General features: G+C 45.6%; 1 protein-coding gene across 3 annotated transcripts in view; it reads right to left on the bottom strand.

Moving 5' to 3' along the window:
* The window catches only part of RNF212B (ring finger protein 212B), a 585,489-nt gene that overhangs the window by 70,620 nt on the left and 489,960 nt on the right, over positions 1–24,909 (bottom strand). For all 3 annotated transcript variants that reach the window (XM_073575552.1, XM_073575554.1, XM_073575553.1), the window contains one exon: positions 11,679–11,752. In XM_073575552.1, the coding sequence (XP_073431653.1) occupies positions 11,679–11,752 (74 nt within the window). The remainder of the gene's footprint in view (positions 1–11,678; positions 11,753–24,909) is intronic.

The raw sequence follows: 24,909 nt of genomic DNA, 5'->3' as shown, positions 1-24,909 counted from the left end.
CGCGCGCATGCGTTTTTTTGAGGCAAATCGGACGCACAAAAAATGCAACAAGTTGCATTTTGTGCGCCCGAGCGCATACCGCAAAAAAACGCATGCGCGGTAAAACGCGGTAAAACGCATGTGTATGCGCACATAAGCGCATCCCATGCAAAGTATAGGAAAAAAAAACGCATGCGCTATTTAGCGCTAAATTACCGCGAAAAAAAACGCAAATGTGAAACCAGCCTTAGTCCCCCTCCTGCCGCTTCCCAAGCGTTTTTCAAAAAGTTTTCTGCCTTTTTATCCATTGGATCCTTTAGGGTACCCATATCTTCGAAGGGCAGGGCAAATTTCTTAGAAGCCTTTGCAACCGCCACATCCAGTTTAGGTGCTTTACTCCATAGGGAGCAGGCCGGATCATCAAAAGGGTAGTTCCTCTTGGGTGTTAGAAAGCCTTTCTTGTCTGGCTTTTTCCATTCTCGTTTGATTAGAGAGTGGATTTTCTCATTCACCGGGAAAACTCTCCGTTTTTTTTTGTTCCAGTCCACTGAACATTAATTCTTCCGCCTTTTTTTAGGACGTTCATCTACCAGCCCCATAGTTGTCCTTACGGCTTTTACCAGTGCGTCCATCTCCTCAATAGGGAAGTAGCTGTGTCCCCCTTCTGAGGATGTTGATGATGACTGGGAGGATGATGAATAACTCGTTAGATGATTCACTCCCTGACTCACTAACACTGGACTCTGGAGATCTATGCCCTCGGATCTTCACTGCCTCTCCCCACTCACCCTCAAGGCCCGCCGACCCCGGAGGTGGTGCTACGGGGGAAGCCTACGCGAGGCCTCGACCCAGCTGAGGCAGGGAGCCCCGCTTCCTATTACCGGACTGGTTCGGTCCCCGGCATCCCGCGTCGACTGCAGGTACGTGCTGTAGGTTCCCCGTCAGGGACAGGAAACCAACTGATGTGGGAGAGAGGTACCGCCTTTTTCATCTGTAGGTTTCCTGTCCCTGAGGGCGGATCCCTCTCTCCGTGGTGCCGTCATGGGGGAAAGAGAAAATAATAAATTACTGATAGGGGTTTGTTATAAGTCTCCAAAAACAATGGAAGCAACGTAAAATATCCTCGTAAAGCAAATAGATGAAGCTGTGACTCAAGGAGAAGTCATTATTATGGGGGACTTCAACTACCCTGAAATACGTTGGGCAACCGAAACCTGCAATTCCAGCAAAGGTAATAGGTTTTTGACAACTATGAGAGACAATTACCTTTCACAACTGGTTCAGGACCCAACAAGAAGGGGGACACTGCTAGACCTAATATTAACCAACAGGCCAGACAGCATATCAAATATAAGGGTTGGGGGTCACTTGGGTAACAGTGATCACAAAATATTAAGTTTTCATGTATCCTTTAATAAGATGTGTAGTAGAGGGGTTACAAGGACACTAAACTTCTGGAAGGCAAATTTCTAACAGATGAGAGATGACCTTGGTGCAATTAACTGGAACGATATCATAAAAATACACAAAGAAAATGGGAAACATTTTTAGCATCCTGAATAGGACCTGTGCACAATATATACCGTTTGGGAATAAACATGCTAGAAATAGGAGGAAACCACTATGGTTAAATAGAGCGGTAAGGGGTGCAATAAGTGACAAAAATAAAGCATTTAGAGAATTAATGCAAGTATGTAGTAGTGAGGCATTAAATAAATACAGAAAATTAAATAAATTCTGTAAAAAGCAAATCAAGGCAGTAAAGACTGAGACGATACTCATTGCCAGAGAAAGTAAAAATAATCCCAAAATATTCTTTAACTACATAAATAGTAAGAAACTAAAAAATGATAGTGTTGGTCCCCTTCAAAATAGTCTGGGTGAAATGTTGGATGAGGATCAGGAAAAAGCCAATATGCTAAATGACTTTTTTTCAACAGTATTTACACCCATGGCAGACAATATGATCAGTGATAAAAAAATTCTCCATTAAATGTCACCTGCTTAACCCAGCAGGAAGAATAGCGGCGTCTAAAACTCACTAAAATTGACAAATCTCTGGCCCAAATGGGATACACCCCCGAGTTCTGCAGGAATTAAGTACAATCATAGATAGACCATTATTTTTAATCTTTAAAGATTCCATAATAACAGGGTCTGTACCACAGGACTGGCGTATAGCAAATGTGGTGCCAATATTCAAAAAGGGGACAAAAACTGAACTGAGAAATTATAGGCCAGTGAACTTAACCTCTACTGTGGGTAAAATCCTGGAGGGTTTTCTAAGAGATACTATACTGGAGTATCTGAAGAGGAATAACCTCATGACCCAATATCAACATGGGTTTACGAGGGACTGTTCCTGTCAGACTAATCTGATCATTTTCTAAGAAGAGGTAAGTTCCGGACTGGACCAAGGGAATGCAGTGGATGTAATCTATATGGACTTTTCAAAAGCTTTTCATACGGTGCCACACAAAAGGTTGATACATAAAATGAGAACAATGGGGATAGGGGAAAATATGTGTAAGTGGGTTAAGAGCTAGCTCAGGGAAAGGAAACAAAGGGTCGTTATTAATGGCGCACACTCAGACTGAGTCATAGTTAGCAGTGAGGTACCACAGGGGTCACAAAGGGTCGTTATTAACGGCGCACACTCAGACTGAGTCATAGTTAGCAGTGAGGTACCACAGGGGTCAGTATTGGTCCCGCTTCTTTTTAACATATTTATTAGTGAACTTGTAGGGGGAATACAGAGTAGTATTTCAATATTTGCAGATGACACTAAACTCTGCAGGGTAATCAATACAGAGGAGGACAATTTTATGTTACAGGAGGATTTATGTAAACTAGAAGCTTGGGCTGGTAAATGGCAAACGAGCTTTAATGGGGAACAATGTAAGGTCATGCACTTGGGTAGAACAAACAAGATGTATAATTATGTGCTTACCGTATATACTCGTGTATAAGCCGAGATTTTCAGCCCATTTTCGGGATTCGGGTGGTCTGACAAGGGGGCATCTTTATCAAAGGACAAGAGTCGGATGATGAACGCCTACAGAAGGGTTCAGTAGCAGGGTCCGACTGGCAGAGACGACCGAGAAGGATCTCTGGTCGAGCAATAGAAAGTGCCAAGCCCCACGGCTTTAGGCAGAGGGGGGGAATATGTGGTATGACTGGTGGTCACGTGGTTAATGGGAGGTCTATGTCACAGGGATGGATGCTCCCTGCGATGCAACCCAGAGTATTTTGTCTCTAGTGTACATGAGCACTTAAGATGTCATTTGGTGCACTGGGTCCGGGTTGCTGGTAGCTATGAGAGATGGGAGGGTCTGGCTATCCATTTTGCCTCACCTCTGGGTGAGGGTGTTGACTGTACCCCTGTTTTCCTTCAGGACCTGCCATGAGGTCATGCCCATGTGATCCATACCTCACCTGTGGGTGTGGTTACAACCCACATAATGGAGGTTGTGTTTAGCACATGGGCAGTGAGTGTGAGGGAGTCTGTCAGAGTGTGGACAGACTTCCATGTGTCCAGGTGGGACACTACAGAATAGTCTGTGTTCTTAGGAAGGAGAAGCCCTCCTGTGTGTATGGTTCAAGTCGGAGCCTCTGGGCTGGATATTGTCCTGGCCTGTGTGTGCACAGGGCCTCATGGAACAAAGCCCAGCTAAGGACTGTTTCTGTTGTTTTCGACTGCTGTGAAGGCTGGAAACCGTGTTTTGTTGCTGTGAGGTTTATGGAGCAAATAAACCGAATGGACTCATTTAAACCCTGAGTGTGCCAGTGTTTTACCTCCAAGACCAGCAACGTGAGTAATCCCCGTTCACAGATAGTGTGGAACGTTACACTATTGTAAGTTAAATAAAAGGTTTTTCTATATATTTTGGACATTTACACCTCGTTCTCAGTTTCTAATTCAGAGAGAAAGTTGCAGATACTCACAGACAGTGTGCAGAGACAGAGGAGTAGTCAAATGCTGCTGTGGCTATGGGGAACATAGAGGGAAGCTTATGGGGTGTTACGCTCAGAGAAGGAAAAGATGGAGAAAGTGTAGTGTGTGAAGCAAACCAATGTCCATTGACAGGATGTAAATAAACAAAGGTAGGGGCTGTGTTCACCTGCATAAAATGTAATTCTAAGTATATAAATGGTCAAAGCAAAGCTCAAATACTTATGAATATTACAGCTATTGTTAGGGTCTGTGCACACGTTGCGGATTCTGCTGCGGATTTAAATCCGCAGCATGTCAATTGTTTTGTGTGGATCCTCAGCGTTTTGACACCTGCTCCATTATAGGAATCCGCAGGTGTCAAAACGCAGGGAAAATCCGCAGGCTAATCCGCACTAAATCCGCAAGTAAACCGCAGGTCATTTTACCTGCGGATTAAGCCAAATCCGCGTGGAAAAATCCGCAGCAGAATCTGCAAAGTGTGCACATACTCTTAAGGTTTTTAAATTTTGACATGGATCTCATCAATCTTCTTTAAGTGTTCACTCACACTTGTGTATAAATCGGATTAGTGCAATCTAATAAAAAAAAATCGGATTGCACTCGGACCAATGTTATTCAATGAGGCAATGCAGGTCTGCATATTTCTTCTCAGCTGTATTCAGCATTCACTACGAAATCTGATGTGTGCGAGAAAAAAAATAAAAGGATGCCTTATGGACCATCAGTATGGCATCCGATTTTTACAGATACATAGCAATTATGTAGAAAACTGTAAATGGTCCTGTAAAAGATTAATAGCTGGTGGTTAAAAAAATGGATTGTATACGGACAGCACACGGATGACAAGTGAGGCAGGAGTCACACACAACCATTAAAAAAACGGTCCCATTTTAACGGTCCGAAATCGCACAAAGGTATCTTAACCATTTATCCGTTTTTGATGCGATTTTTCTTAATTGATGTGATTTTAATCGCACATAAGGATCCGTTTGACATCCGTCTGGCGAGATTTTCTCGCAGGGTAGCTAAATGGACATATAATGGAGCCCAATGACAGGTTTCCCCACACAAAGAATGAATAGATCTAGATATATATATATATATATATATATATATATACATATATATATATATTTTATACATGTCATAGAGACACATTAATATATATATTACAAATTCATACAGTTCATCATAGCAGAATAGCCGCAGAAATATTTGCCGGCTTTTGTATAATTATTCTCCTGCCCGACATGAAATGACACATGGTTTACATACAGTTAACCATTTGATTTCATGTTTTTTTTTAGATGTCTATCACTATTAATTAGATGAGGGTTTGTGGATAAAATTTTGGACTTGTAGGGGTTAATTTAAGGGGTTAATTCGTTGTATTAAATTGCAGGGACTCCTGCTGACGTCACTGAGGCTGCATGGAGTCCCCGTAATTTCATACAACTAATTAACCCCTTAAATTAACCCCGACAAGTCCAAAATGTTACCCACAAACCCTCAACTAATTAATTGTGATAAACAGAACAAAAAAAAACATGAAATGAAATGGTTAACTATATGTAAACCATGTGTTATTTCATGTCGGGCAGGAGAATAATTATACAAAAGCCAGCAAATGTTTCTGCGGGTATTCTGCTATGATGAACTGTATGAATTTGTAATATATATATATTAATGTATCTCTATGACATGTATAAAATATATGTGTCTAGATATATTCATTCTTTATTTAACCGGTCTCTGTGATTTTACTGTATTGGAAGAATTGCCGGCTTTTGCTAAAGGACACCGTGTGCGATTTTATCGCAAGTCACACATCTAGTCCGTTTTTAGTCCCATTTTTTCTCGCCCCCATAGACTTGTATTGTCGAATCCGATCCGAAAATCGGTGACAATCGCAGCATGCTGCGATTGCCTCAGTCCGAGGATCGGATCCGATCAAAAATCGCATGATGGGAGATGTCCCATAGAATAACATTGGGACGAATGCAATGCGATTTTTTTTTTATCGCATTGCATTCGTCTGATTTAATCGCCAGTGTGACCCCAGCCTGAGAGGAAAAATAGTACCACTTTTCTGGAAGACAATGGGAACGATTTTTTATATACTAGTGTTAGTGAACCCTAAGAGACATTACGCTGTCTAATGCCAACTAGAAACAGGCAATTAAAGACAACAGAAACACATGGGGCACAACTTTTTCTTAGCACCACTGCCAATCTTAATTTTAAAGGGAACCTGTCAGCAGGATTGTGCACAGTAACCTACAGACAGTGTCAGTTTGGCGTCGTTATACTGATTAGGCTGGAGTCACACTAGCGAGAAAATCAGACGAGTGCAATGCGATAAAAAATCGCATTGCACTCACCCCAAAGTAAATCTATGGGGCAGCTCCCAGCATCCGATTTTTTTTCTCGCCCGTTTAAAACGGGCTGAGAAAATCGCAGCATGCTGCGATTGTCACTGATTCTCGGCCGAGACTCGCCAATGCAAGTCTATGGGTGCGAGAAAAAAATCGGTTTACACACGGACCACAAGTGTGACTTGCGAGAAATATGCACCGGTGTCCTTTAACAAAAGCCGGCAATTCAGTGCGCTATACAGTAGAATCACACTGACAGGTTTAATAAAGAAACGAAAGAATAGATATAGACTCATAGAATACATATATATATATATATATATATATATATACACATGTCATTGAGATATGTATATATATATATATTTTTATTTATATTTCATACAGTTCTACATAGCATAATAGCCGCTAATTCAATTGCTGGCTTCTGTAAAATCATTCTAAAACCCGACATGAAATGACGCATGGTTTACATACAGTAAACTATTTCATTTCATGTATTTTTTATATGCCCCTGACTAATAATTAGATTATGATTTGTGTGTAAAATTAGGGACATCTAGGTGTTAAATTAAGGGGTTAATTCGTTGGAAAAAAATGTGTGGTTTCCAGCGGTAAAAGGATATGGTTGCTTTTTTGTTTTATTTTTGTTACAGGTCGATGGCTTTTATTTGGATTAGTAGAGGAATAAATATGGTCAAAAACTAGGTGTCTTTATTTCATTAAAATAATTTTTAATTAATGTCTGTGTTTTTTTAACCCTTTATTAGTCTAGGGTTAATAATGGCAAGGTGACATTAATCCATTCATATTAACCCATTAGCCTCCGCTACAGGGCAACGGGAATAGCGAGGATAAGTGCCAGAAAAGGTGCATATTATAGATGCGCCTTTTCTGGGGTGTCTGGGGGCAGATTTTTGTAGCCTGGGGGGGCCAAAAACAATGGTCTCTCTCAAGGCTATTAAAATCTGCCCTCACTCATCTGCTTTACCTCTCTGGTTGCGATTTTACCGCGGGAGTCCACGCATTTTTTTTTTCCAACGAATTAACCCCCTAATTTAAAACCTAGACATCCCAAATTTTACACACAAATCATAATCTAATTATTAGTCTGGGACATATAAAAAAAATACATGAAATGAAAAGGTTTACTGTATGTAAACCATGTGTCATTTCATGTCGGGTTGGGGAATGATTTGACAGAAGCCGGAAAAATATGTGTGTATTCTATGTGTATATATCTATTCTTTCGTTTGTGTTTTAACCTGTCATTGAGCTCCATTATATGTCCATTTTGCAAGCCGCCGACAAAATCTCGGCAGACGGATGTCACACGGATGTCAAACGGATGCTTAGATGCACGAAAATCGCATCCTCGCATTAAAATCGGATGACATACGGATCACTGTTCAACTAATATTTGTGTGATTTTGGTCCGTCAAAAACGGTCCGATTTTTTAATCATTGTGTGTGACTCCAGCCTTACAATGCTACCTTGGTTGATAAAATCCGTCTTGTGGTTGTTATTTAATCTTTATTTTCGGTTTTCAGTTAATGAGATTCTCGTGCTTTGGGGCGGCCTGTGGAGGGTCTTCATGTGGTGCTCTGCTTACATTTTCATTTGTATGGCTTATGACAGGTCACTGATTCCTCAGTGACATGCCCCATATTTTACATACTGTATATGTTATGGTTTGAAAAAATACATTCATCCTGCAGGCGCAAGAGCCTGCATTGTAGCAGGATTGCATATATATAATATCCATATAATATCAATATTCATAATATCCAAAAATTTGTCTTCACCAAGATGGCGCTGACCGTGCCAACATCTTGGTGGAGACAATTTTTTTTTCCTCTAGCAAAATGGCGCCGGTGATGGTGCCTGCGCAGTAGCATCTATTGTGAATTTCTTTTTTCTCAAGGAATTTATATCAAAAAATAAAATAAAAATATGAATATTATAGATGCGATCATGCTACAGGGCAGGCGGAATGTAAGTTTTTTATTTCAAACCATAACATACTGTGACGAGGTCAGCTTATGCTGAGTCGACTTTTCTTTAGAGTGGACCCTCTGGGTCGTGGCACCCACCCACCTAGGGCGAGCTGACCTTATGAGGAACCACCCCCTATACAGGGAGAGTCAGGGGCAAGACCAAGGGGGTGAGCCACCCCGACTGCTGGCACCAGACGGCCGGCTCAAGTAGACACTAGATACGAGTGTCTGACGACAAGGACGAGCAGGAAGCAAGACAAGACAAGACATAAGTTCAAGGTATCTTCATTAAGACAACTTCAGGATAACATGCAGTGCAAAAACGTGAGAACAAGCAAACATGGCAAGGTGCGTGCGTGGGCACGACAAGGTCCATAGCATGATGTTGCCAGGTGGCACGCCTGGGTACAGGCAAAGGCACAATGGCATCGGACTCCGGACAGCTGGCAACGATCGACATGATCAGGGCATCAGGCTGCGGACATCAGCTCCAGACATCAGGCCGCAGTCATCAGGCTTACGATCTCTGGCAGCGATCAGCAGGTTCCGGGCATCCGGCAGGCAAACCAGGGTTCAGGCAAGGAGGCACGACAGATCTCCAGGCATGGTGCGTGTTAGGGGACACACCGAGGTCCAAGGCAGGATTCCAGGCAGGGTTCGTGCTAGGGGCACACCAGGGTCCAGGGCAAGGTGCAAGGCAGGGTGCGTGTGTAGGGGACACGCCAGGGTTCAAAGCAAGGTGCAAGGCAAAGTGCGTGTGTAGGGGACACGCCAGAGTTCAAAGTTCAACAAACAAGACAGGGTGCATGTGTAGAGACACACCAAGGCATAAGGTACAAGGCTAGGGTCAGGGTTCAAGGCAGAGTCCTGCGCGTGTAGAGAGACACGCCAGGTTCAGGTTCAAGGCAGAGTCCTGCGCGTGCAGAGGGGCACGCCAGGGTCAGGGTTCAAGGCAGAGTACTGTGCGTGCAAAGAGACACGCCAGGGTCAAGTTCCAAGGCAGAGTCCAGTGCATGTAGAGAGACACGCCAGGGTCAGGGTTAAAAACAGAGTCCTGCACGTGCAGAGGTCACACCAGGGACAGAGTACAGGCCAGGACCTGTGCGTGCGAGAGTGCACGACAGGGTACATGGCAAGGCCTGCGCGTACTTTTACAGAAGCACGGGGAGGTATGCCACGGGGCAGGCGAGGGCCTGCGTGTGCTAAGAGAAGCATGGAGAGCACAGTGCAGAGACAGTGTGAGTGCAAGGAAGCACAGAGAGCACGGCTGGGGCACTGGCTAGCTGGACGAGCTGCAGCACAAACAGGCGGGTAAGGCTGGTTTCACATTTGCGTTGAAACAAAGCTGCGTACTGCGTCGGTAAGCCCCGCCCCGATCCGGCTCCCTGCCCGCCCCATCCGAGATCACCGCCTACTATCGCATTTGCACGCATGCGATCGGCGCACCCTATCTTTAGCATAGGGTGTGCAGATCATGCGCTGCCAGTGTGAAAGTAGCGTGCTGCGCACTATTGACAGTACGCCGTGCGCGCCGAAATGCAGCATGTTGCATTTCGGCGCGCAAGGCGCACCGACAAAAGTGCGCAGCACGCTACTTTCACACTGGCAGCGCATGATCTGCGCACCCTATGCTAAAGATAGGGTGCGCCGATCGCATGCGTGCAAATGCGATAGTAGACGGTGATCCCGGATGGGGCGGGCAGGGAGCCGGATCGGGGCGGGGCTTACCGACGCAGTGCGCAGCGTTGTTTCAACGCTAATGTGAAACCAGCCTAAGACTCCAGCGAACCCGACTGGGGCATAGCAGGCGACACAGCTGTCACTGATCGACGAGCACGGCTGAGGCACAAGCAGGCGGGCATGGCTAGGACGGGCACGGCTGAGGCACAAGCAGGAGGCTAGGAAGGCCAGGCACATGCAAAGGGCACACGAAGAAACAAGGCAAGGCAAAGCGAGAAACAAGGCAAGGCTAGGCGAGAAACAAGGCAAGGCTAGACAAGAAACAAGGCAAGAGAAGGTACGGAACACGGAGCAGAACGTAGGCAGAAACACAGAGCCAAGTCGGAGCGAGAACAGAGCTAGCAGCGGAGCGTAGCCTGAAGCCCAGAGCCGGGTCAAGGCAAAGCCTTGAGACTAGACATGGAAATGTGCAAGAGAGCACCATAAGACAGAGTACGGAAAACCAGGCAGAGACAAGAAACATGAGAAGCACTACAAGGCTCAGAATAGAAAAGACCAGACATGGCGAAACAGGCAAAGGCAGAGAACAGCGGAAGTACTACAAGGCAAAGCAAGGCAAGGACAAACATGACACGAGAGACAACACAAGACATGGCACGAGGCAAAAGGCAGAATACAAGCACAGAGTGTATGCAGAGACGCACGACAGTGCAGAGTGCAGGGGCACAGAATACAGGGAGCGACCGAGCAGCCATGCAGGGAAGCAACACAATACTCAGGCCTCGACCATAGGAAGGGGTGGTCTGATATAGCACCAAAGCACCTACAGTTCCGGGTCAGAATCAGGGAAGGACTTCCAGTTCAGATCCTCCAGGATCATAGAGAGCGTTGCTATGTCAGACTGGGCTGAACCATAGAGAAGGTCACATGATCAGGGGTTCCAGGATTACATAGAGGATTGCAGAATCAGACAGTGCTGGAATATAGGAACACTCACATGATCAGGGGTTCCAGGAATACATAGAGGATTGCAGAATCAGACAACACTGGAACATAGGAAAGGTCACATGATCAGGGTTCCATGAATACCGTGGATTGCAGAATCAGAGCAGAGACGGATGGTTACCAAGCAACGGCGTGCAGCCATGAGGTAAGGCGCGCGTGCAAACCGCTCCAGGCATCTTGCAGCATGAGACATAACGGGCATGAGAATTCAGTGCATGTGCACACTGCTCCAGGAGTCATGCGGCATAACAGACATGGCGGGCATGACAGGCATAACGGACATGGCGGGCATGACACATACAGTATGTACATAGAATAGGGGGCAGGCCAGAGAGGGATCAGTGACCTATCATAAGTCATACAGATGAATATTTAAACAGAACACCACATAAAGACCCCCACACAGGCCGCCAAGGACCACGAGAATATTATTAACTGAAACAAAGATTAAACAACAACCACAAAACGGATTTCATCAACCAAGGTATCATTTTAATCAGTATAACGGCGCCAACCTGACAGGGTCTGGAGGTTACACAGCACAATCCTGCTGACAGGTTACATTTAACCGCATGCCACCAATAGCTGTGATAAAACCACCCGTTTATAGTGATGATTTATAATTCAGCACTTGTGATTCTAGGTCTGTTTTCATAAGCTTCATTTCATCGTATGTGTTTTATTACCTGAATTAGTTGTGTGAATGTTGCTGCTTTCAATAGGAGTATCCATCGGGTTACTTGAGGTAGAGGTCCGGTCACTAAAATAGAAGAGATTACAGTTTGTCTGTGAGGTTAAGCCACTTAGGATATGCAGCGTTTTCTTTTATACCAAAAACCAGAATGGTGGCAAACTATATGAACAATAAGCATGTTTTTGGTGCATTTTTATGTGGCAGCATTTTTAGTTGCTTGTTTCACCCATTTATTTGAGGGTTAGGTTGGTTTCAGACTTGTGTTGAGGAGGGCTGCGGATGGCAGGATACTTCATCCTTTCTTCCTCCGTGAAAAAAAATTTTGCGTTTCCATGCAGTCGCCGCACACATCCAATCGCCGCATTTAATGAACACCATAAAAAAGGCAAATAACAAAGCTTTATCATCATACCGCCAAACAAAAAGTGGAGTAACACGCGATAAAAAGGATGGATATAAATAAACATGGTACTGTTGAAAACGTCATCTTGTGCCGCAAAAAATGAGCCACCCTACAGCTCTATCACTGGAAAAATAAAAAAAAGTTATAGCTCTCAGAATAAAGTGATGCAAAAATAATTATTTTTTATTGTATAAAAGCACCAAAACATAAAAAAATGATATAAATGAGGTATTGCTGTAATTGTACTGACCCGAATAATAAGACTGCTTTATCAATTTTACCACTCGCGGAACGGTATAAACGCCCCACCCCCAAAGAAATTCATGAATTGCTGGTTTTTGTTCATTCTGCCTCCCAAGAATTGGAATAAAAAGCGATCAAAAAATGTCATGTGCGTGAAAATGGTACCAATAAAAACATCAACTCGTTCCGCAAAAAACAAGACCTCACATCACTCTGTGGGCCAAAATATGGAAAAATTATAGCTCTAACAATATGGTGATGCATAAACTATATTTTTGCAATAAAAAGTGTCTTTTAGTGTGTGACAGCAGCCAAACAGAAAAACCTGCTATAGGGCCACTTTCACACGTCCCTGATATCTCCGGTACCAGAGATGTCAGTGTCCGTGTGTGTAATACTTGTAACACACGTGTGGAATGCGTGTGCCGCATCATTACCACAAGGACGGGCGTCAGGGAAGAAGCATTACAGTAAGCGCTGTTCCCCGGTGCCGGGTGCTGAACACGGCTCTCATCATTCTCCCCTGCTCTGCCAGCGATTGGCATGAGCAGGGGAGAATGATGTGAGCCGTTTTCAGCACCCGGCTTCAAGGCGTGTCACATGGATGACATCCATGTGTGCTATGCGTATGCACGTGTGCTGGATGTTTTGTGGCCCATGCTGACATTTAAAAAACGGACATGTCAGCGTGTTTTGCCCACGGACACACGGTCCATGGAAACACACGGACACGTGCACAGACCCATTCACTTGAATTGGCAAATAGCACTCCATTCCTTCCGAGTCTCTCCGCATGGCTGCCCAATGGAATAAAATTCTGTGACACATCCATGGTGTCAATATGATCACTGCACCCCTAGGTGAATTCAATGAGAGGTGTAGTTTGTAAAATGGGGTCTCTTATGGGGGGTTCTGCTGTTTTGGCACCTCATGAGTTCTCCTTCCCTTCTGAGCTCTGCCACGTTCCTAACAGTGGTTTACCCTCACATATGGGGCATCAACATACTCAGGACAAATTGTACAATAACTCTTAGGGTCCAATTTCTCCTGTTACCCTTGGGAAAATACTTTATAAAACTTCTGTGAAGCACTTGGGGGTTCAAAGTCCTCACCACACATCTAGATAAGTTCCTTAGGGGGTCTAGTTTCCAAAATGGTGTCACTTGTGAGGGGTTTCCACTGTTTAGGCACATCCTGGGCTCTCCAAACGCGATATGGCGTCCGATCTGAATTCCAGCCAATTTTGCATTGAAAAAGTAAAATGGCACTCCTTCCCTTCTGAGCTCTGCCATGTGCCCAAACAGTGGTATACTCCCACATATGGGGTAACAGCCTACACAGGGCAAATTGTACAACAACTTTTAGTATCCAATTTCTCCTGTTACCCTAGGGGAAAATTAAAAAAAACTGGGGGCGAAAAGATCATTTTTGTGGAAAAAATATGACTTTTTATTTTTACGGCTTTATGTTATAAACTTCTGTGAAGCACTTATCCTTGGTAAAATAAAAATAATGGATCTGAAGTAAATTTTTTGTGAAAAAAAAGTTAAATGTTCATTTTTTTAACACAGGAAAGATGTATATCTTTGTACCGTGTTAGCCAGTAGATAGAAAAATATTCAGAATTGAGAGTCCTCAGTGGTTGATACCTTTTAATGGCTAACTGAAAAGATGGTAACACATTGCAAGCTTTCGAGACTACTCGGGTCTCTTCATCAGGCATTGACTAATACAAAAACTGAAGAATCACATATTTATACACAACACAGCACAGAAAAAATGCAATAGATAAGATAAGTGACGTGAAGCAGAACTATCATTGTGGGAGAGGGAGAAACGTAAATATTGGACCAGTTCATAGATAAGGAGTCTGGATGTTTTATTGTCCTCTGAGTCAATGCTGGAATGAATGTGTCGCATGGATTTATGTCTTTTTACATCAATTAAGGAATTTGCTCCTAAGACCTTGTGGGGGCATCACAACACATTAGGAGACCCAAATCAGAGGACAATAAAACATCCAGACTCATTATCTATGAACTGGTCCAATATTTATGTTTCTCCCTCTCCTACAGTGATAGTGTCACGCTCACCTCATCCCCGGCACCTGTCACGCTCACCTCCTCCCCGGCACCTGTCGCGCTCACTGCTTCTGCTCTCCCTACAGCGTCGGCGGCCCCCGCTCTGACCGCCGCCGCAGCTCTTCCTGCCTGTGTCCCTGCCGGCCTGTCTGCCTCTGCTGCGTCTTCTGTCGTCATGGCGCCGGCGGTCCCCGCTTCCTCCCGTGCCTCCACATCACTCAGGCACTTCTGGACCTCTCGGCCCGCCTCCTCTGCTGATGCCTGTCCATCTAGTGCCTCCTCTCCTGTCCTGCAGCCAGCCTCGGCTCCTCCTCAGGTACGGAGGCGCAGGCCCCCTTGACTAGGCGCCCTATCTCTTGGTCTCATTACTCTGCCGCACCCTGACCCGGAAGTTCTCCAGCGTGCCCTATATCAGGCAGTCTCTCCCTCTCCTCCCTGCCTGATTATCAATTGTGTTTCACGTTCTGATATCGGGTCCACGCTCTCTAGCGTACCTTCTGTCTCTATGCTTCGTACCTTTCCTGGTTTCCCGCTAGTTTCCCTATTAGTTACGCTCCTGTGTTCCCTTCCAGGTCCTGCCTGTTCCTGCCTTCGTCTGCCTGTTCCAGCGTCTCACCCGCTACCCGTTCATGCCTCCTCCTTGGTTCTCCACCAACATCTCTGCGGCTATAGCTGTCTCCCCTGTGGTCGTCACCATCCCCCGTCTGGTCGCCTGCACATCCCCTGCCTGCATCTTCCTCCGGTTGTCCCCAGGTATCAGATTCCGTGGCGATAGTCTCCCCTGGGTCTGCCCCTAACGCTCCCTGTATAGGGGGTGGTACACCTGGCCAGCTCGCCCTAGGGAGGTTCGTCGTCATGGTCCTGAGGGTTCAACTCCTGGAGCTCTCTAGGTCTCACAGTATAATCAGGCCATGGACCCCACTGGTACCTCGACCCCGACTCAAAAGGAACTTCTGTTCCTACGAGAAAACCAGACAAGGATAATGTCCTTCCTCAAATCTATGGAAGCCCCCCAGATGGCGGGTATTCAGCAGGAGCTCGCACAGCAGCGCGACACTCAGGCCCATATTTTAAACTACATGGCCTCAGTGGATAACCGTCTCCTGGCCCTCCAGTCCGTGGCCTCTGCTCCAGCGTCGGAGGCTACCCCCCACCCACCACCCCAGTTGGCAAAACCCCCACGGTATAACGGCGATCCCAAACTGTGCAGAGGGTTCCTAAATCAATGTCAGCTACACTTCGAGCTGTCTCCCCTGCAGTACCCTACTGATCGGGCCAAGGTAGCTTTTGTTGTGTCTCACTTGGAGGGTGAGGCCCTAGCTTGCGTAAACCCTCTCTGGGAGCGAGACGACCCCATTATCTCCCAGTTCTCCGTTTTTCTGGACACCTTTCGGAGGGTGTTCGATGAACCAGGTCACTTGGTCTCTACTACCGAGGCGCTGTTTAATCTCCACCAGGGCACGCTCTCGGTAGGTCAGTACGCCATTCGGTTTCGTACCCTGTCCTCAGAGTTGGGGTGGAACAATGAGACCTTGGTAGGAGCCTTTTGGCAGGGACTCTCTGGTCGAGTCAAGGAGGAGTTAGCAGGACGTGATACTCCAGCCTCCCTGGAGGACTTGATCTCCCTGGCCACTCGCATCGACTGACGATTTCAGGAGCGATCCCGAGAGGCCGCTAGGGAGAGAAGACCTCGCGTTTTTTCAGCCGCTCCTCGCAGTCCGCCCCGCTCTCGTCCAGTGTCGTCTTCTGTGGTTCTTGCCCAGGAACCCATGCAAGTGGATCGTGTCAAACCGGTGGAGGAGCGTCGGAGAGAGAGGGTCGAACAGAGGCTCTGCTTCTATTGTGGGAGTGCATCCCACTTCCTCCGCTCCTGTCCAATACGCCCAGGAAACGACTCCGCCTAGGACAGGTAAGAGAGGCCTCCCTAGGTAATTGTGATTCCTCTCTACCCTTGATTCTCTCCGTTCTGATGCACATAGACTCCAAACGCTCCTCTGAGTGGGCTTACATTGATTCAGGCGCAGCTGGCAACTTTATTCAGTTCGAGGCGGTTGAGAGACTTCGGATCCCAGTCCGATCCCTGGAGACTCCTCAGCAGATTGCTTCGGTCGACGGTCGACCCTTGCGGATGTCCGATACTCAGGTCACCGAAGAAGTGGAACTTCAGATTGGAGCCTTACACCGGGAGAAACTAGTCTTTTATGTGATGCCTGCGCTATCCCATACCATCCTTTTGGGCCTACCCTGGTTAAGAACTCACAAGCCTGTCTTGGACTGGCGATCCGGGGATATCCTGCGTTGGGGACAGCCGTGTCAAGACTGTCCTCCATCCAACCGAAGAACTCCAAGCCTCCCACTTCAATCTCTACAGACTTACCTTCGGCCTATTGGGCTTTTTCGGACGTCTTTAACAAGAAGGAGGCGGAGGTTCTGCCCCATCGATCTTGTCCCAGGGTCTACTCCCCCTCGTGGTCGGATCTATCCTCTGACTCCCTCCGAGACTCTGGCCATGACCAAATATATCCAAGAAAATTTGGCCAGAGGCTTTATCCGCAAGTCATCTTCGCCTGCAGGAGCAGGGTTCTTTTTTGTCAAGAAGAAGGATGGATCCCTTCATCCCTGCATTGACTAGCGGGGCCTCAATGACATCACCATCAAAAACAAATATCCACTGCCTCTCATTCCAGAGCTATTCGACCGTCTACGGGGAGCACGGGTCTTAACGAATTGGATCTCCGAGGGGCTTTTAATCTGATCCGCATTCGTTCTGGAGACGAGTGGAAGGTTGCTTTCAATACCCGAGATGGCCAATATGAATATCTGGTCATGCCCTTTGGCCTGTGCAATGCTCCCGCAGTGTTCCAGGAGTTCGTCAACGATGTGTTTCGAGACCTTCTCTACTCCTGTGTGGTGGTGTACTTGGACGATATCCTTTTATTTTCCTCGGATCTGGCTACCCACAGAAAAGACGTCCGCCAAGTCTTGCTATGACTAAGAGCATCGGCTTTACGCCAAACTCGAGAAGTGTGCCTTCGAGCAGTCCTCTCTACCGTTCTTGGGCTATATCATTTCAGACTCTGGCCTACGTATGGACCCGGGAAAAGTGTCCGCCGTGCTCAAGTGGCCGCGTCCCCAGGGAATCAAGGCGATCCAATGATTCCTTGGTTTTGCCAATTATTACCGGCAATTTATTCCACACTTTTCTACTTTGACTGCTCCTATCTCTGCCTTAACCGGAAAGGGAGCAAACCCTCACCTCTGGTCCCCGGAAGCTGAAGACGCCTTTCAAACCTTGAGACAAGCCTTCGCTACAGCGCCTGTACTCCATCATCCTGAAGCCAACAAGCCTTTTATCCTCGAGGTAGACGCATCGGCCATCGGAGCCGGGGCGGTTCTTTCCCAGAGATCTTCCGGTCGACTGCTCACCTGCAGTTTCTTCTCCAAGATGTTCTCCACCGCAGAGAGAAACTACGCCATTGGTGACAGAGAGCTACTTGCCATCAAATTGGCCCTGGAGGAGTGGCGGTATCTTCTGGAAGGAGCTGTACATCCATTTAAAATCTACACCGAACACAAGAACCTGGCATACATCCAGACAGCACAAAGACTTAATCCCAGGTAAGTCAGGTGGTTGCTATTCTTTGCCCGGTTTGATTTTGAGCTGCATTTCCGTCCCGGTGACAAGAATCTCAAAGCAGATGCTTTATCCAGGTCCTTTCTGGTCTCCGATAACGAAGAGGAGCCATCACACATTGTGGACCCCAGTAAAGTCATCATGGTCGCACCCATTAGCTTGACTTCGTTACCGCTGGGTAAGACCTTCATGCAAGAAATCGAGAGGAAGCGAGTGCTACACTGGGGTCATGCCTCCAAGCTGGCCGGTCATGTGGGCGTCAAGAAAACGCTTCTTCTCATCTCTCGTTTTTTACTGGTGGCCATCACTTCTTCAAGATGTCCGAAGTTTCATCGCCTCGTGCCCATCGTGTGCTAGAAACAAAGTTCCTCGGCACCTACCCTCTGGACGCTTACACCCGCTTCCGGTTCCTTCGGCTCCCTGGCAGCACGTCGCAATGGACTTTATTACGGATCTGCCTCGGTCTGCGGGCCACACCGTCATCTTGGTCGTGGTGGATCGATTTTCCAAAATGGCCCATTTTATTGCTCTGCCAGGCTTACCATCCGCGCCTGAATTGGCGAAGATCTTCTTCGCCCATGTTTTCTGGATTCACGGCTTCCCCAAGCATATCGTTTCCGACAGAGGGGTTCAGTTCACCTCGCGGTTTTGGAGGGCCCTGTGCCGTATGATGGAAGTAACGTTGGACTTCTCCTCTTCCTACCATCCCCAGACCAATGGCCAGGCAGAACATACTAATCAAGTCCTTGTGACTTATCTCTGGCATTTTTCCAACGCCCATCAGAACGACTGGTCCAGCCTACTCCCGTGGGCTGAATTCACCTACAACAACCATACCAGTGAGTCCTCCTCCAAATCACCCTACTTTATTGTCTATGGCCAACATCCAGGTGTTCCTCTGCCGGTACCTCCTGTCTCGGGTGTGCCAGCGGCCGATCTTCTGACCGAGGAGTTCTCCAGGATCTGGCAGGAGACCAAAACCGCGCTTGACCGTGCTCAAGACAGGATCAAGAGACATGCCGATAAAAGACGCCTGGATTCTCCACTGTACCAACCCGGAGATAAAGTATGGCTGTCTTCGAAATTTGTCCGCCTGAAGCAACCCTCGTATAAACCGAGTCCTCGGTATATTGGTCCGTTTGAGGTCTTGGCTCGTATCAATGATGTGGCCTACAAGTTAAAACTTCCCGCCTCGCTAAGGATTCAGAATTCCTTCCATGCCTCTCTCTTAAAGCCTGTTATCCTTAACCGCTTTCATCCTTCCACTGGCCGCTTGCCCCCGCCTGTGTCCGCACAAGATGTCTTTGAAGTTAAAGACATTCTTGCAATGAAAGATCCAGAGGTAAGACCCTCTTCTTAATTGACTGGAAGGGTTTCGGTCCCGAGGAGAGATCTTGGGAGCCTCGGGAGAACATTCAGGCTCCTCGTATTCTAGCCAGATTCCTTTCCGGCCTTAAGAAGAGAGGGCGTAAGGGGGGGGTACTGTCACGCTCACCTCCTCCCCGGCGCCTGTCGCACTCACTGCTTCTGCTCTCCCTACAGCGTTGGCGGCCCCCGCTCTGACCGCCGCCGCAGCTCTTCCTGCCCTTGCCCCTGCCACCTGCCCCCCTAGACTAGGCGCCCTATCTCTTGGTCTCATTACTCTGCCGCACCCTGACCCGGAAGTTCTCCAGCGTGCCCTATATCAGGCAGTCTCTCCCTCTCCTCCCTGCCTAATTATCAATTGTGTTTCACGCTCTGATATCGGGTCCACACTCTCCAGCGTACCTTCTGTCTCTACGCTTCGTACCTTTCCTGGTTTCCCGCTAGTTTCCCTATTAGTTACGCTCCTGTGTTCCCTTCCAGGTCCTGCCTGTTCCTGCCTTCGCCTGCCTGTTCCAGCGTCTCACCCGCTACCCGTTCCTGCCTCCTCCTTGGTTCTCCACCGCTATCTCCGCGGCTACAGCTGTCTCCCCTGTGGTCGTCACCATCCCCTGTCTGGTCGCCTGCACATCCCCTGCCTGCATCTTCCTCCGGTTGTCCCCAGGTATCAGCTTCCATGGCGATAGTCTCCCCTGGATCTGCCCCTAACGCTCCCTGTATAGGGGGTGGTACACCTGGCCAGCTCCCCCTAGGGAGGTTTGTCGTCGCGATCCTGAGGGTTCAACTCCCGGAGCTCTCTAGGTCTCACAGATAGTTCTGCTTCGCGTCACTTGTCTTATCTATTGTATATTTTCTGTGCTGTGTTGTGTATAAATATGTGATTCTTCAGATTTTGTATTAGTCAATGCCTGATGAAGAGACCTGAGTAGTCTCGAAAGCTTGCAATGTGTTACCATCTTTTCAGTTAGCCATTAAAAGGTATCAACCACTGAGGACTCTCAATTCTGAATATTTTTCTTTTTTTTTAAACATTCCAAAAATTTCTGTGAAGCAGAAGATGAACCAATTAGCGTGGGAAAGTTTCTGCATTTTTTTTCCCACACTCATTAGTTCACCTTAGGTCAGCCAGGGGACTCCGCGCAGCCTCACTGACGTCACTGGCTGACCTGAGGTGAACTAATGAGAGTGGGAAAAAATGCGGAAACTTTCCCACGGTAATTAGTTCATCTCTGGGCAGCCAGGGAGGCTGCGCAGAGATGAAATAATTCATTCTGGCAGTGGTTTACAGGGGGGCTGGTCGCATTAGCACCGGTCCCTGTGTAAACCACTTAACCCTTTCTGATGGATTGCAGCGGGGGACGTGACTGAGCAGCAGAGAGGTAAGGATATGGTTCATTTTGTTTAATTTTTGTTACAGGTCGATGGTTTATTTTTGGATTACCAGAGCAATAAATCTTGTCAAAAACTAGGTGTCATTATTTCATTAAAATTTTTAATTAATGTCTGTGGGTGTTTTTTAACCATTTAATAGTCTAGGGTTAATAATGGATAAGTGTCTAATTGACACCTCTCCATTATTAATCGGCTTAATGTCACCTTCCAATTGCAAGATGACATTAACCCATTAATTTTAACCCATTAGCCACCTCTACAGGGCAATGGGAATAGAGAGAATAAGTGTCAGAAAAGGTGCATCTTATAGATGCGCCTTTTCTGGGGTGTCTGGGGGCAGATTATTGTAGCCGGGGGGCAAATACAATGGTCTCTCTCAAAGCTATTAAAATCTGCCCTCACTCACCTGCTTTACCTCTCTGGTTGTGATTTTGCAGTGGGAGCCCACACATTTTTTCCCCAATGAATTAACCCCTTAATTTAACACATAGACATCCCAAATTTTACAAACAAACCCTAATTTAATTATTAGTCAGGGACATGTAAAAAAAATACATGAAATGAAATGGTTTACTGTATGTAAACCATGTGTCATTTCATGTCGGGTTTGGGAATAATTTTACAGAAGCCAGCAATTGAATTAGCGGCTATTCTGCTATGTAGAACTCTTTGAAATGTAAATATATATATATATATGTGTGTATGTGTCTCAATGACATGTGTGTATATATGTATTCTATTCTGTGTATATATCTATTCTTTCGTTTGGGTTTTAACCTGTCATAGGGATCAATTATATGTCCATTTTGCAAGCCTGCGAGAAAATCTCGGCATACGGATGCCATACGGATTACATACGGATGCTTACATGGGCAAAATACGCGGCCACACCCTGACAACGGATGACATACGGATCACTGTTTAGGGACCATTTCTGCGTATTACGGCCGTAAAATACGGACCGTATTTTTATACATTGTGTGTGACGCCAGCCTTAACGTTACTATTAATTTAAACCTTTAATTAGAGGAGTTATAAGGGGACAGACATGGGAAGGATCATGAAAATGAAAAGACGTGTGCACAGTGGACGCAATCAACCCCGAAATCCAAAAAGTATATAAAACATCATAATATTATCAAAGATTTTTATTATTATTTATTATTTAATCTTTGATAATATTATGATGTTTTATATACTTTTTGGATTTCGGGGTTGATCGCGTCCACTGTGCACACTTCTTTTCATTTTCATGGTTTGTTCTGTTAGGTTTGCGGACTGCAGTCCCCTGAAAATAATCTGTAGTGCCCTCAAGCCTTTTTGAAATTGGTTCAATTTTTAGGGTTACTTGCTTAGACATAGGAAGGATAGCCGGTGAGAATGGGGAGCTGGATTGGGGGATGAGACTTATGAATACTAGGTTCTTCGTGGAGAATTGTAGATGGCAGAAATTTTTAGGCGAAACAGTGGAGTGGTGAAGGAGTATTATTAGCGTATTCCACCCAGGAGCCAAACATTCTCAAATTGTGGACTTTATCTGTGAATATGGCTGATAATATTTCATTAACCATGTACCATGAATGAGAGACGTCTTTTAATCTCCAATAGATAGGGCAGCATGGTGGCTCAGTGGTTAGCACTGCAGCCTTGAAGGGCTGGAGTCCTGCGTTCAAATCCCACCAAGGACAACATCTGCAAGGAGTTTGTATGCTCTCCCTGTGTTTGTGTGGGTTTCCTCCAGGTTCTCTGGTTTCCTCCCATATTCCAAAGACATACTGATAGGGAATTAAGATTGTGAGCCCCATCAGGGACAGCGATGATAATGTGTGCAAACTGTAAAGCGCTGCAGAATATGTTAGCGCTATATAAAAATAAAGATTATTATTATAGATTGAGGCCTGATTTTTTTCCAGACTGAGTCTATGGTTTGTTTAGCCACTAAAAATATAAAAGAGATTAGGGCTTGGGAGTTTTTGGGGATATTAGAAATACATTCGTTTATTAAGTAAAGCTTCCCAGGGTTTATGTTTTAGGTTAATGTCGGTGACAGAATTAGAAATTATACTCCAATACAGAGTCTGTGAACTATGGGGCATAACCACCATATGTGGTACATATCGATGGAATTGCAGCCTTTACAACTGCTGGGGAAGCAGTAGGGCACTGCTTTGGCCCCTCTAGTTGGGGTCAGGTACCATCTACAGGTGCATCTCACAAAATTAGAATATCATCAAAAAGTTAATTTATTTCAGTTCTTCATTACAAAAAGTGAAACTCATATTATATAGAGTCGTTACAAACAGTGATGTATTTCAAGTGTTTATTTCTGTTAATGTTTATGATTATGGCATATAGCCAATGAAAACGACATTATCTCAGTAAATTAGAATATTTAATAACAGAAGCTTGAAAAAATTATTTTAAAATCCGAAATGTTGGCCTACTGAAATGTATATTCAGTAAATGCACTCAATACTTGGTTGGGTCTCCTTTTGGCATCAATTATTGCATCAATGCGGCGTGACATGGAGGTGATCAGCCTGTGGCACTACTGAGGTGTTATGGAAGCCTAGGTTGTTTTGATAGAATATTAACATCAAAGCCAACGACTGATGTTAATATTCTGGGAAGGAGCCAATAGCCATAAAGGTTCCCAGGCTATTAACCCCTTTAACCCCAAGGGTGGTTTGCATGTTAATGACCAGGTCAATTTTTAAAATTCTGACCACTGTCCCTTTGAGGTAATAACTCTAGAATGCTTCCATGGATCCCGGTGAGTCTGACATTGTTTTCTCGTGACATATTGTACTTCATGAAAATGGTAAAATTTCTTTGATATGACTTGCATTTATTTGTGAAAAAAATGGAAATTTGGCGAAAATTTTGAAAATTTCGCAATTTTCCAACTCTGAATTTTCATGCCCTTAAAACAGAGAAATATGTCACACAAAATAGTTAATGAATAACGTTCCCCACATGTCTACTTTACATCAGTACAACTTTGAAACCAAAATTTTTTTTTTGTTAGGAAGTTATAAGGGTTAAAAGTTGACCAGCGATTTCTCATTTTTACAATACCATTTTTTTTAGGGACATCACATTTGAAGTCACTTTGAGGGGTCCATATGATAGAAAAGTTGCACCATTCTAGAAACTGCACCCCCGAAGGTGCTCAAAACTCTTCAGGTGCTTCACAGGAATTTTTGGAACGATTAAAAAAATGAACATTTTACTTTTTTTTTCACAAAAAATTTACTTCAGCTCCAATTTGTTATATTTTACCAAGGGTAACAGGAGAAATTGGACCCCAAAAGTTGTTGTACAATTTGTCCTGAGTTCGCTGATACCCTATATATGCAGGTAAACCACTGTTTGGGCGCATGGCAGAGCTCGGAAGGGAAGGAGCGCTGTTTGACTTTTCAATGCAAAATTGGCTGGAATTGAGATCGGACGCAATGTCGCGTTTGGAGAGCCCCTGATGTGCCTAAGCAGTGGAAATCCCCCACTAGTGACACCATTTGGAAAGTAGACCCCCTAAGGAACTTTGAACCCCCAAGTGCTTCACAGACGTTTATAATGTGGAGCTCTAACAATGAAAAACCTTTTTTCACAAAAAAGATCTTTTCACCCCCAATTTTTTATTTTCCCAAGGGTAACAGGAGAAATTGGACCCCAAAAGTTGTTGCGCAATGTGTCCTGAGTATGCTGATACCCCATATGTGGGGATAAACCACTGTTTGGGTGCATGGCAGAGCTCGGAAGGGAAGGAGCACGTTTTACTTTTTCAACACAGAATTGGCTGGAATTGAGATCAGATGCATGTCGCGTTTGGAGAGCCCCTGATGTGCCTAAACAGTGGAAACCCCCCAATTCTAACTCCAACCCTAAACCACAACACACCCCTAACCCTAATCCCAACCCTAACCATAAACCTAACCACAAACCTAACCTTAACTCACCCCTAACCCTAATCCCAACCCTAACTTAAGCCCCAATCAGAGCCCTAACTTTAGCCCCAACCCAAACCCTAACTTTAGCCACAACCCTAACTTTAGCCACAACCCTAACCCTAGCCCAAACTCTAACCCTAGCTCTAACGCTAATGGAG

Source organism: Dendrobates tinctorius, unplaced genomic scaffold (genome assembly GCF_039654945.1).
Source record: "Dendrobates tinctorius isolate UK_male_01 unplaced genomic scaffold, ASM3965494v1 ptg000044l, whole genome shotgun sequence".
Classification (NCBI taxonomy): domain Eukaryota; kingdom Metazoa; phylum Chordata; class Amphibia; order Anura; family Dendrobatidae; genus Dendrobates; species Dendrobates tinctorius.
Note: the sequence above shows the minus strand (reverse complement) of the source record. Positions and strands in the feature narration are given on the sequence as shown.